Genomic DNA, 13,796 nt, shown 5'->3' on the forward strand with positions numbered 1-13,796 from the left:
AATCAAGAATACCAATTTGTTGATGGAGGCTTCGTTAAAAAATTATTTATACTATACATACACTTGTATGTATAGTAAAGACGAAAAGAGATAATCCTCAGTTTCCACTGTCTTAGAACAGTCTACCACGCGTATTAAAAATACTAAAACTTTAGACGCGTGCAGTTCCGAAACTATTAGTGTTTTATGCATTATTGAGCCACCGTTGACAGCGGCAAACCTTCCTCTTTAAAATGGTTTTTGGTTTTCGGTGATCCGACTTCCCGTTCCGGAGATATCGTAATTTATGTAAAAAGTAATTTTTCTTAATTCGACTATCGCTGTCTCCGTCTGACGCGTCGCGTCGTACCTCCTTGTCGCACGTTGACCCACTGACCGAGTGACTGAGTGACGTCACGTTTACTATTTACTACGATCACGTGCGGCCATTGATCTTGCGATGTAAACAAACGCTTCGGATTCTTATATCTCCGGAACTAGCCATCGCATCGACTTGTTCGAACGTTCGTTTTGCAGGGCATTTTATCCCCTGTCCGATGAGCGTATCAACTATTATAATTTACGCTGTCTTCTATGTTTATTTTCACATTTACTTTGACTCTATGCACCCAAAGAAGTTTCAGCAATTTCTACTGATCATAAATTGTTCATTTAATTGAAAATGATTTGACAGGGTCAGGATTAAACGATGCAGTAGCAGAGAGATAAGTTATTAACTTACGTTCGTCGCAGAAGTCGCCCTTCCAACCAGGATTACACACACAGGATCCCCTAACGCATTGTCCGTGTTGGTTGCAATCAGGAACTTGACAATCGCCTAATGGTATGTCACATTCGGCACCTTTCCAGCCGTCTTCGCAATGGCACATACCGCCGCCATACTGTCCGTGCGAGGAGCACAGCACAGGGCACACGCTCTTGCTGCAATCGGCTCCCTGAAATTTTTAGTAGCCTCTTCATAATTTAAATCGCTTTAGCGACAACTCAACGTTTCGTAAATATATTTTTCAACAACCCCATTAAATTTTTGCACCCATATTACACGTAGACAGGCACGTTTAAGCTATCTACGCTTTCCTACGTTCACAATTTTCTCTCACGACCCTCCCTGGATTGCATGACGCTCCATTAAGGGCCAAATCCCCTACTTTGGAAAACATCGACTTAAAGTTTTACGACTGTGAATCGATCGAGCATAATTTGCGTCCTAAACCTTCCACACCCCTTACGGCGCTAGTCGACACCACAGGGGTATTACTACTCGCGATATCTGTTATGGTTACACGAAGAATAATCGATCAGGAATTTTTTCAAAGGCTCAATCGAGTTTCTAATGACCGGTTTACGCACCTGATACCCGTCGATGCAGTCGCACTTTCCGAGATAACAGGATCCCCGTCCGGAACAGTCGTTGGGGCAAGTAGTGGAGACTCCTTCGGCTTCGGTGACGACCAGGGTGACCTTGTACGGCTGCAGCTCGTCGTTGTAGACGGAGAGGAACCAGCGACCGGTGTCGAGGTACTGAAGCAGACTGACGTTGACCATCATGGGCTCGACGATGGTCCTTTTGATCAGGACGTGACGGTCCAACGGTACCGAACGGACGTTGCGATGGTTGGTACGACTGTCCTGGCCGCCGGATTTCATGAAACTGACCGCCTCGGGGGCGGTGTCCCGTTTCAGCCTGTGGTCCACGCGACCACCCTTGACGAACTCCACGAAGTCGTACTGCGTGACGCTGGGCGCGACGTTCCGTCTACCGTATACTGCGAAGTTCGCACCCCATGGCAGAGTCAGGTTCAGCCTGATGAACGCCGGCTGCTTGTTCCGGAATTCCGTGTTCCAGAAGTTGTACGGTGGTATGACGGCCGAGTGGGCGACGTTGTACGCCTGCAGCTCGAGCACCGCCGGCCATTGTTGCGCAGACTGCTGGATTTGGGGATCGCTCTGCTGATCCCCGGCGCTGTCCGCCGCGCTCGAGTGCTCCGCCGTGCTCGTCGGCAATGACTCTGCGTGATAGGAACACCTCGTGCATCTATGTTTCCAAAATCTATCCCGACTTCTACCGATCGCTAGCCCTGCTAGGACAAGATCTCGTGACTTCTATTGTCTAGACTTCGAGCAAGAAGCACCAAGAAGCGGGAAAGACGTCTATGCGACAGTTACGGAACAGATTTCGCGACGTTTATGGAGTTGCATCCATATTCGCGACAATGGGAGACACAGTCTGCTATTATCAGGATAAGTTTCCTGCCTCCTATTGTATCTCGCGAACAGTCCAAAGAATGCATATATTAATTTTTTACGATTGTTTCGGTCACGCGAGAAATATTTCAGTGAAACAACCCTTCGAACGCGCGCGTTTCTGGGTCGATATTATTCTCGCTGCAGCCATTGTATCGGTATGTACGGCGACGCCCGATATCAGACCGAGGGGAAGCCATTCGAACGTGGCAGACGCCACCCAAAAGCAATTACCGTGAGACGTCGTGCGCGGGAGTATTTACATCATGCAGAGTGGATGCAAATTGATACTGCTCGATATTTACCTTCGGTGGGTATTTGCGTTGATATCGGGTCGTGAACGTGCGCGTTCTCGTGAGTGACAGCCTTGACATCTTGGACCACCACGCATTTCGTGCTGTCTATTGGTCGCATGGAGCTCACTGCTGGAAAGAAAACAAAATTCCCACTTTAACGCGTTCCCCGTTGCCTCGATTCAAGATTACACTTTTGTTACGGATAGAGTACAATTATATAGAACGATCATAAATGCACTAAGTATAGCAATTAGCGCTAGGCATACAAAATTCGTTCCACCTCGATATTACGTTATAGCAAGTTTACGATCCAGACTAGAGCCAGGGATTTTATGTACGTATGCGTTGACCGTGTAAGAGCGCCGCACGCAATCAACTAGTTATATTCTTAATGTACGTGGCCGCCACTCGAGACAAAATAGCACCGTTACGAGACTCTTTTATTGCGCCAGGAATCAGACACGGGGCTTTAGTCGAACGTCCTGAAGCACCGTAATGGGTTCATAAATTCGAACAATCGCTTTCGAATTACGTCGGGACGCTAGGTTTCTACGACGCCGGCATCGCCTGTAAGTTTTCAAGAAAGACATTCGAATGATAAAGGCTGTACCGCTGTTTCTGCATTTAATATACGACCATCGCGGGGGCGGTAATTGTTCGTTGCTCGCGAGCAGGAGGACTCTGACTGCGATACGAGCTGAACCAGCGTTTGCAATGTATGGCACGCGTGGCCATTTTGGCACACGATAACATTTTATAGGAAACTAGCTTTCGGTTGTAAATCGCCTGAGCGAATGGTGTTTGCTAGCGTAATTTGTTGGACCAGCATCGATCCTTGGACTCTAAACCTTGGGTCGTTTTTGATAAAATTGTATTTTCTATTTTTTATTTGACGAGATGCACCTAGTTTTCAATGAAATTCAGGACAAAGAACTTTTGTCGATCGAAGAAAGCAAATACTGGTTTATTCGATGGAAAAATAAACTATGCAATAACTATAAGGCTACTCGAATGATATACACTAACGTCTACAGCTAACGTAGTACGATATATACACCGAACACTCATCGTTCATCCAAGATTAAGTGGGCATGTGACATGCAGGTTATTGCAACACCGGTCATCGATATTTCATGTTCATTTTTACCCCACTTTCTTGATATATCACTGGTGAACAGCAATCGATGTTCGGAATAATTCTAGAATTGAGAGGTGAAAATGGTAAACGATGGAAATGTCGATAAAAGTCTCGACTCTAGTTCTCCTACCTGACTTTTTGTTATAAACCAACGTTACACACATGCGCACGAAATTTCAACGATAAACCGTTTTTAATACGCGTTCTCAACGTACGATTTTTATTATAAAATTCTCTCGCAAATACCTGACGCATAATTTCCCCACGAATTTCGTTATAAATCGCTTTCGAATATACTCGAAACGTGATCTTCGTTATAAAAGGCTCTCGTACGTGTTTCGTATATAATTTTTATCGTAAAACACGGTCGAACGAACCGTAACGCACGAGTTTCATTACGGGCCAACGTATCAGCTGCGAAACAAGCTATCATACCGTGTAATGACGCAATTTTGCGAGTGTGGTTTCGGAAACCAATGTTATTTACATGCAACGCGACGTTAATGGGGCAATTTACGAGAGTTATTTATATGCGCCTGCGAATAAATATGTTCAATGCACTATTTTACAAACGTCTGTAAGTGCAAGTATTACGCAGATCCGATTATGGTCGTACGACAGATGGAACGGAATTGCTGAAAATTGGTTCGCTATAATAGACATGGACAATATTGTCTACTTTGGGAATTATTAAAAATTAACCATCTCCGTAAACGAGCAATTAATTCACGTAGAATAAGGCGTACAAGACGAACTGTAATAAATTATCGAAGGTAATTTATACAACTTTTGCAGCGGCCGACGTCCCAATTACGTTAACGCCCGCGCTCACACTTTTCACGAGTTCTTCACCCATGGTTCATTTATATTAATGCCTTCCGGACAATAAGTGCGAGGTTCGTCGAATTTAAATACAGCGCTGAATTCCACAATAAAATCCTTATCCGGCGGCCGGGTTATCGCGGCTAAATTAATTATCTGTCCCGGTGGCCGCGTCCGCCGCGAATTAATTATGCGGGTTAACGAGAGTTTTTAAAAGCGAACGTTCGCAATACAACGTGCCTAACGACCTCTTGGCTTATCAACGCGCCGGTGCTTTCGCGCCAGCTAATTGAATTCGCGCATTACTGCCGCTAGAACGATCTGACAAATAGAGAATCATGCGCTGGTCATCAATATTTCATGTTCATTTCTCTTTTGTTGGTTCTTTTTTTTCGCCTACCCACGATTCGTACCTTTTGATTTATAGCGTCCACTTTATTGCGTTTGCTATGTTTGTCGTCCGTGCGACGCAGTCGAACCGTCCAATCGCGAAAGTCGATATCACCGGCAGAAATGGAAAATCGTAATATGAAATTCGTATGCTTTCTTTTCTGGGTCATACTGATGGATTCCTGGGTAGGCAAGTGCTATATTTCGTAACGGATTTTAGAATTTCGTGACTGATGCGAAACTAGATATTTGACGTTTACATCGGATCGCCGACGACGGCATACATTGCTCGGATATATGAAACAATTTGTACCCCGATCTTTGAAACGATTTATATCTCGATACACGAAACAATTTATAACCAGATACACGAAACAACTTCGAAGCTGGCAGTGAAGTATTAAACATTGTATCTGATTTTGAATACTCCGTTTCCGACTTGAACTACCAAATTCGCAACGTTGCTGTCCCTTTTGCTTCGCCCCAGGCGCGTTTAGAACAGAAGCTATCGCTCTTTACCAACGTTTTCCCTGTCAAGCTCATCAAGCTCATCCATTCCCATCACCGCGGTTGCATTTTACCAAAGGAAACGACTCGCAGGCAAGAATGGACAGCGCGTACAATTACGGGCATCGTCCCTTTGATTTCGCGCGTCAACCGTGACGGACAAATTACCGTCCTCGCGTGGAACAGTCGACGCATGCGAGCTTTCGCGCAACGAGGAATCGACTCGGGCCGCAGACATTGCGAAATAACTGGGAAAGAAGCATTCCACCCCCCTCGGGACCGACGTTATGTAACTATCGTTGAAATTGAGTTGCAGTGAACTGTGAATGACCTTATTTCGCTAGCATCGGAAGCAACCGTCGCGTCGTCGCGTCGTTTTCGTTCTCGTTTCGCGACACCATCGCCATCCAGAGTGTCTCTCTAACGTGTCATATCGCCATCTTCCGCGTGCATGCCGCCATCGCGGATAAAACCGAGTCGTTTTCGAATTCTGAATTCGTCACCGCGTACAGAACCACTCGCGGGAAACAGAACGTGGACGGAGAGCTACTGAAATTTCATCGCCTTTAAAACGAAAAAATATATTTAATGCAAAGCTAGAGATCTGATAAAATTCATTCCCTGGTGACTGACGAGCCTGTAACGCTAATATCGTCAGAGTTTGGAACGGGGGTGTACGGTCCTGTTCCAACGCCTTGATTCACCCTTTGATTCGAGATAGGGAAAAGGAGAAGTCGGCTGGGAACGACAGACAGGGCCTCGTTCGACGAGAGCAAAGGAACAACTTTTTCAATTATATTCCCTCGGATCGATAGAACGATTCATTCCCGAGAATGATTCCCGGATTATCGGAGGATTATCCGTCCTCCCACTCTTCGGTTATACTTCCGCTTTCTTTCCTCGTGTTATAATGAAATGTTTACTATCGATCGGTCTATCGTTTCCTTCCTATGGAGGTTCCGTGGCATTGAAAATATTGCCAAGCGCTGTCTATTTGCATTCGAATACGATTATTTTCTCTGTGCGACGATTTAGCTTATACAGATGATAATAATAGAAGCTTCTTGCTTCGAAATCGAGGATTAAGTTACGCGTTTTCCCTGTGGGGATTCGCGTATTACCGCAACGATAACTTCAGCGGCGAAGAGGAATCGAAACTCGCGCGTTTAGACGGCAGAAAAATGGCGGAAACTGGCAGCAATACGTTCAGCAGGAAACCGCGTTTCCAGAACGCCGCGATCCGCTTCCTCCCCGAGGAATCGTGGGAAGAACCGCGCGTGGCACAAAAATCTATCCGCGATTATTAATAGCAACCGTTCGACTAGCTCTGGCCCAGGTCAACAAATAGTTCTGTACACGGCCGGGTAACGATGCCGATATTTATCCCGCGCTGAGCGATGTCCCAACATGTGGGACACCCGTTAACGGTCGATCGACGAAACGAAAACAACGACAAGTACGTAGAACTTCGATTAACCGACTTAATCGAAAGACAGGCACGATCACTGTCCGTGGCTCGTATACGGGTTACATCACTACGCTATTTGATACGCCACCGAGGCCATCGGACGGTGAATACGTTTCTCGCGCAGAAATTAGTACTAAAAGTGTCTTAAGCGGTATGGTTTTGACGACAGAGACATGCTACACGTACTATAGCAACCAGTATGCAACCTTCGAGTTCGTCGAGTATGGTTAGCCTAACGACCAAAGCGCTGAAATTGTTTTGGCGAGTCCAGCTCGTCCGGCGACCGCAAAGAGTTGAAACTAGCGCCGAAAAACAGGCGCGTGTCTAGAGCGAACCTGTTCGTTCGATCGATCCAGGCTGTAGGAGGAGCCTTTTGTTGCTCTAGCTCTCGGAAATTACATAGAGAGGAGGGAGGGGGAGGGTGGTTGAACGAACGCCCCGGAGACGAAGCTGGAATCCGGAATCCGGAAAAGATTTCGAGCGGTGGACGCGACCGAGCGTCCGCATAAATCAAATTACCCAAAAGCAACGACGGCTCTAGTGCATGCGTATCCCTCTGCTGGAAATAGGCGGCGAATAACACCACCCACAAGCGTCACGCTGAGGATTATATTTTCACTATTTACGAAATCCTATTACTGCTCGTTTCAGCGACGAGTGTTATTTTGACCACTACTTGCACGTGTACGATTTATGAAAATTTTTACAAGCCTACCATCAAGAAGAAAAGAATGGTATTGGTTGTTTTAAGTATGAAACCTTCTACAGATGGCATCTGCAGGGAGTAGAAACAATGGTCGTGATCCGAAGATCATGAGGTTATAGACTCCAGTCTCGATACTGCAAGCGTTGCCACGCAATACTACAATCAATGTTATTCATATACAAGGGTCTTGTCCCTAGGGGAATTGTACTAGACTCTGCCAGTAAGAATGACCCCAGGGAAAATTCCTTATACACCAACTAGAATCGGGTAGGTCTCATGGGGATTCCTTTATGGTTCGGATAAGTAAGAGCAGAGACGGGTAAGATTATTAGATACAAATTCCGAATAACGAATAAAATGTAGGCGGCTGATAGTTCTTTCTTCTACCTATATTATTCGAAGCTAATTGATGCGATGAATTGTCAAAAATTGTTTTACTTTTTGCACTTAGTATTATATTTTAATTAATTCCATTTATTCGAACCCAAAAATGAAATCAGCCGTGTTTCAATAAGCCAATTACCGCGCGAGGCAAACGGCTCAGCCCAGAAGCGGATTTTTCGATTTTACTCCCTTTGAGCTTGTGATATTCGATTCCCAATGTTTTTACTCCCATATTAATTAAGAGAAATTAATCATTTGCCGAAATAGGAACGAATACTGTATCGTATATACGAAATTATAAATGAGAGTATTTAATTTGAATCAATAATTGTTCGTAACCACTTTCTGGATGTTGAAAACATTAAATAGGGCCCGAAATTCCGTTTTGTCTTGGGCCCCGAGTGGTTTCAACGCCTCACCGACGTCGATCATCGTGGACGAGGGTTGAATCGACAACGGAAAGACAGACGAAGAGCAAGAGGGGTGGGTTGGTGGCGCGTGGGTGTGGAAGAGGGTAGTTTGGATGCAGTAGCAAACAGGCAGATTGGATTCCCGACTCGATTTACCGGAATGCAGAAATAACAGCTGGCGAGGTCTCCCCGAGGCCGATCCGGCTTTGCAATCTCCTCCTCTTTTCTTCCTTCCGCTTTTCAAACGCGAAAGAGTGGCGCGGAACGGGAGACGAAGAAGAGGAAGAAGAATGCAGACGCTGGATTCGAGGGACAGTTCAGCGAGGGAGGGTCGAGAATGTTATATATACAGGGTGATTCTCATAAAGTGACCGACGCGTCTACAAAGCATGGACATATATTTCTAACTAGCTTTTTCCCGCGGTTTTGCTTCAGCTTTTGTCCAACTAAAAATATTTTATGAAATTTCACTTTCTATTCAAAATATATAAAATGGATAGCACCATCGTTCTATCATCTATTGTTAACATTGTTAAAAGTACTTTTTCTTGAAATTCCAGCCAACCCTTGCTAAGGCTGAGAGACTTTGGATAAAAACGTACTGATTACAAGAATCACCCAGTATAAATATTCGCAGAACAATGTGCGCCTCGGCCACCCAACGAGCCACCCTCCTTTTCCGTCGAATCCCCTTTATTCCCTCCGCCTTGGAAAGATAAACCGTAATGCTACTGCGTCGGAGACCTTGACCGCCGTTTGGGTTCGGGGATTTGTCGACTCGGGGCTGAATGCAAAGACACAATTTCAAGCCCGTTACCCCGTTCCTCGCCGCCCCCGCGCCCTCGGGGCTACTACTGTTTCACGCTGATAACGAGGGAGCGTTAATTTCTCTAATCGGTCCCTGGCTCGGTTTTGCGACTGGTACCTCGCCAGAGATGCAATTTTCGTGTCACGGGACAGGCTAAGCCAGTCTAGGGAATCTTCCTACTTTGCCCGTACTCTTTGAACTCTCTCGTGTCTTTTTCGACGCCCTGGAATGGTTAACCGTCTCGCTGTCTAGACGCTCGAGGAGGGTTCCAGTCACGTGCACCGAAACTCCATTAACGTTTTCAAATGTTTTACTCATTTACGACGGACCGGAGAATAAAGCAGCCACCTTCGAAAGGAAAACCACCTCGTGTTACGGATCTCGTATATATTTTTTTCAACGGTTAGCGATTTATTTATATTTTGTACATTGTCGAAGAAATTCTGTAAGAGTAAATTTCATTGGGAACCGTCAAGTTTTCGCTCGACGAGCGCGCGTCTCCTGTTCTCTTTTCCCATCGACATCAAATTTTCATCAAAACCGTCGAGCCACGAAATACGACCGACGACGAAAAGACCGCAGCGTCTCGCGTTCCTTCCCCTTTTTTCTCCTCCGCCGTGAAAATTCCAGTGAAAATCGTCGACCCGCGAAATACATCCAGCGACGAGGACGCGCTCCTAAGCCGGAGAACGAGGGTAAATACCAGGAAGGGGACCAGTCGGTTGACATAGATGCTCCCGCGGGCTGGTGCACCGCCAAATTAAATACCGTTTAACTACGGAAGTCCGGATCTTGGATAGGAAGCGCAGCTACGTCGTAACATTACTAGCGCAATGGTTCATTTAGCCACGGTTGGCTACGTCCGGTTTAGGGGAGAGGTGAAAATATTGCTGGTCGATGTCGAGGAAGCGTTTCGATGAGGTTGCCAAGAATTTATTGGGACGATCGCCCACTACCTGAATAATTCGCTTATCGTCCTCGAACCGCCATCTTTGAAACGTCCAATGATGGCTGATCTCGTCTGGGAGGAACTGATTCCTTTCAAACAAATATTCAAATCGTTGACAGGAGATACAGAGACGTATCATTGTAAAAATCGTGGGACCAAAGAGGCAGAGACGAGGACGCACGGGGTGAGTTGGGGCGAATCGATAGGAAGCCTCTGTCCGCTAATAAGATGTCTGGCAGCCTAGCTACGACGTTGAAACACATAGACAATTCGAAGGAGAGGTTTTACTGGCAATAAATTTTGGATCTTCGGAGCTTACAAGGTCGATTCGAGGAAGATCCCTCTATTCCGCGATGGGCATTAACCTCGAACGGGATCTCGACGTTGGTACTGTACCGGTGAAGTGCAGGGTATGTTGGTAAAATTGCGTTCCCTCTTCCTTTCTTCGCGATAATAGAGTTCTCGTTCTCTTTGAATCGAATACGAGGAAGACGCGACAGAAATGAGTATCGAAATCTCGAGTCAGGGGATGATAGAGTTTAAGCGATTAAGACCCGGATTCTGGCTTGTTTGGAAGAAAAATCGACTTCTGTCGGTAATTGCATTTCCTAAAAGCTGAAGATCTCAAAGTTATCCCCTCGAGATTTTACGATGATGTTCGAAGATTTTAAAACGTTACGACTTTTTCATGATATTGCGCGAAGAATAATAGCGATTTGATAGGTTCTTTTTATAGACTTTTCATAGCGTATATTGCAGTATAAATGTCAAAATGAAATTTGTATTTAAATGTTATACGCAAAATCAAATTTTAAAAGATGGGTACCGAAGCGTGATTTTTTTATGAGCTATAGCACAATGATAGACCATGGCAAATTAAAATTAATGGTACCCAGTTTTGAGGACAAATGGTTAATAGTTTATGAGACATTTAATTCTAAAGTTACGGTTTTCCCATTCTCTTCTGCAGTATATGAATACTGTATGCGAATGTGAATGAGGAAATGTTCTCGATTGAAACGAACGATAAAACTTGCAAGTTGTGAAAAGTGATTAAATGTTTTAAGGTAAATATCTCCTAATTCCGTGTCCGGTTCGCTATAGTAGCTATTTATAATAAGAATATGAAAGTTTCACGTTTCATAAATGTATGCAACGAGTTTCAGTTATCAATTTCTTCGTTCTTGCACGAACGGTAAACGAATTATCGTCTCTGAACGCAATTATGACGATAGAACGAGCAGAATTCACGGCGAAGGCAAGTTTCATTCGTGCAATCGGTCCAGCGCGATACGATTTGAATTTACAAAATCCTGCGAACAAATTAACCCTGCCCCGGAGTTTCTATTTGTAGATAGACACTGTATCGTAAGTTAGGCAAATCAAAGTTCCGGTGAATTTCGACGGCCGCAACGAGAATCGCACTGCCTAACCGAATCTGCGAATTAATAATGAGTTATTGTACCGTAAATTGCAGATTAACGGGTAGAACGATTTCCCGGGGCCCGAATAGCGATAGATTACGATACAACGACGTCGGTAAATAAGAGCTGTTCACTGAAAACCGGAGATCGACGAAACTACTCATACATAATGGACGAACTTTGGTCCGATGAATAATTTTCGATCAAAGGAATGCAATTATTTGTTCGCGCAATTCTGTTTTGTATTTTTCTCACCGTGCAATTCTTCTCTTAATAAAGTTTAGTTAAAAATAATTAGAACAGACTGCCGGCAACTTTTGTCCGGCTCCGGCAACGGTTCTGGTTTCAACAATCATCGCCCCTAACAAATTACGCAAGAATGTCGTTTCCACGTTCTTGAAGTTATTCAATTTACACCGTTTAATTGCAGACCCGTTTAGACCCGAACTAAGCCGCGTTGAATTCGTATTGTTAACGAAACAAAACGAAATTACTCGTTTACCGAACTCGTGGAGTGCAATCCGAATAGAACGCGAAAGAAAAACCGAAGAAGGTCTCTCTCGTTTTCAGCGAACGGCCGGCATTTTGTTCCCTGGTTCGGTTTATTAAGATTCCGCATTATGTCGTGTTTACTTACTGGCGAAGTAAGCCAGCATCGCTGTCAGCGCAACAGCCAGGAGGATCAGGGCGATCGAGAAACATTTCCAGGAGCATCTGTGCTGGCACCGTTTGTCGATGTGAAAACGTGACGGCGAATACGGCGAATAATGCGGCACTGTCGCTCCACGGAGTGGAAATCCTGGCACTACCATGGCTTGACCTTGAGCACCCACCGTCCCTGTGCCACCATTTCCAGCCCCGGCTCCTAAACCACCACCCAGAGACCCGACTGTCACCTGCTGTTGGGGTGGAGGAAGTCTGTAACAGGAAACGAAACGATGATTAATATCTTTTCGCTGGAGGTTCAATTACTCAAAATATGATTGCTGCTCCACCAAACATCCCCAACCATTCTCGGGTATAACTAATTACCAGGTTATAAAACGCGTTGCTCTATAAATATACTCTAATCGTAATTCCAAACAGAATACAATTCACGCAAGTGGAAGTACACCTTCAGAGTCAGACACGTGAAATTTCTACCGAAATTTCTGTAGCGCACAGCCAGAGATCCCAAACGTCAGCAATCGAAATACAAGTTGCTCTTTCAATTCTTACCAAGCTGCTCGAAAAAGTCAGCGGCAAATTTCCCTTTCGAATCTAATTCCTTTATTATACGGCTTTCGGCTCTACTGTTCGCAGTCCAACCCCTCTAGCTGACAGCTCCATTCAACCTAGCAGCGCGCTGCATTCACGAGTACACCCCGAGAACAAAACAACCGTTGTATCCGCCGAAATCGTCGCCCAGCCCGTTGGGAACCGCGGGAAACGAGAAGGAAAAACGGGACGTTCCGGAAAAGTGGAGGGGGGAGGGGTAAAAAAAAAAAAAAAAAAAAAAAATAGAAGAGGCGCTAGCACGTTCAGCGGACGGCGACGACGAGATAGCGCGTAAAAATCGCTCCCATTAACCTCCCGGAAAGCGGTCGCGCGTGTATCGAACGAGTCGACGCGCTTTCGGAGAGGCCAGGAGCTCTCGCCGCGGGTGACAGGTTAAAGCCTCGCCCCGTCGGACCTACGTCAAGGATTTTATTTTCATCGTGAGCGATATTTATCTTCATCCCCTGTGTATCGAGAGCGATCCAGAAAAAGGGGCCCCAAACAGGGATCAAACGCGGCGCCTCAACTATAGACAGGGGCGAAACTCCTGTTCAAATGCAAATTTTCATTTGCTCGGCAAATACAGGCGAAAATTTTAATCGCAGACGTAAACATTTCATCGCGAACAAGTGAATACTTGAAATTTGAAACACTTGCGTTCGCTATTGCAATAGTTTATCGAGTTAGTAAATTTCTGGTGTCGATACTTATTTAATGCAGCTTGTGATTTTTGCAAGAGGTCTAAGAGATCAACCCCGATGAACGTTGGCCCCGTGAATGGAATTACGCGGCGGCCCGTTTTAAAAATCCCGCGCTAGAATAACGCGAGGATTGCTACTGGCAGATGGGACGAGGGGGTGAAACGGCTAGGCCGGGAGGATTCGTAGCGCGTGAATGCTCGACAATACTCGTGCGCCAATATTGAATTTTCCGCTTAAGATGCCGGCAGACTGCGGGGCAGGTGTTGGACCAACGAAGGAATTACGCGGCCTG

General features: G+C 45.4%; 1 protein-coding gene across 13 annotated transcripts in view; it reads right to left on the bottom strand.

Moving 5' to 3' along the window:
• The window catches only part of Ten-a (Teneurin-a transmembrane protein), a 594,721-nt gene that overhangs the window by 25,678 nt on the left and 555,247 nt on the right, over positions 1-13,796 (bottom strand). For 9 of the 13 annotated variants that reach the window (XM_076772616.1, XM_076772642.1, XM_076772634.1 and 6 more), the window contains 4 exons: positions 12,184-12,464; positions 2,550-2,669; positions 1,351-2,078; positions 722-935 (listed from right to left, as the gene is read on the bottom strand). In XM_076772616.1, the coding sequence (XP_076628731.1) occupies positions 722-935; positions 1,351-2,078; positions 2,550-2,669; positions 12,184-12,464 (1,343 nt within the window). The remainder of the gene's footprint in view (positions 1-721; positions 936-1,350; positions 2,079-2,549; positions 2,670-12,183; positions 12,465-13,796) is intronic. The other 4 variants (XM_076772668.1, XM_076772651.1, XM_076772658.1 and 1 more) reach the window with 3 other exon arrangements.

Source organism: Colletes latitarsis, chromosome 1 (genome assembly GCF_051014445.1).
Source record: "Colletes latitarsis isolate SP2378_abdomen chromosome 1, iyColLati1, whole genome shotgun sequence".
In the NCBI taxonomy this organism is placed as follows: Eukaryota; Metazoa; Arthropoda; class Insecta; order Hymenoptera; family Colletidae; genus Colletes; species Colletes latitarsis.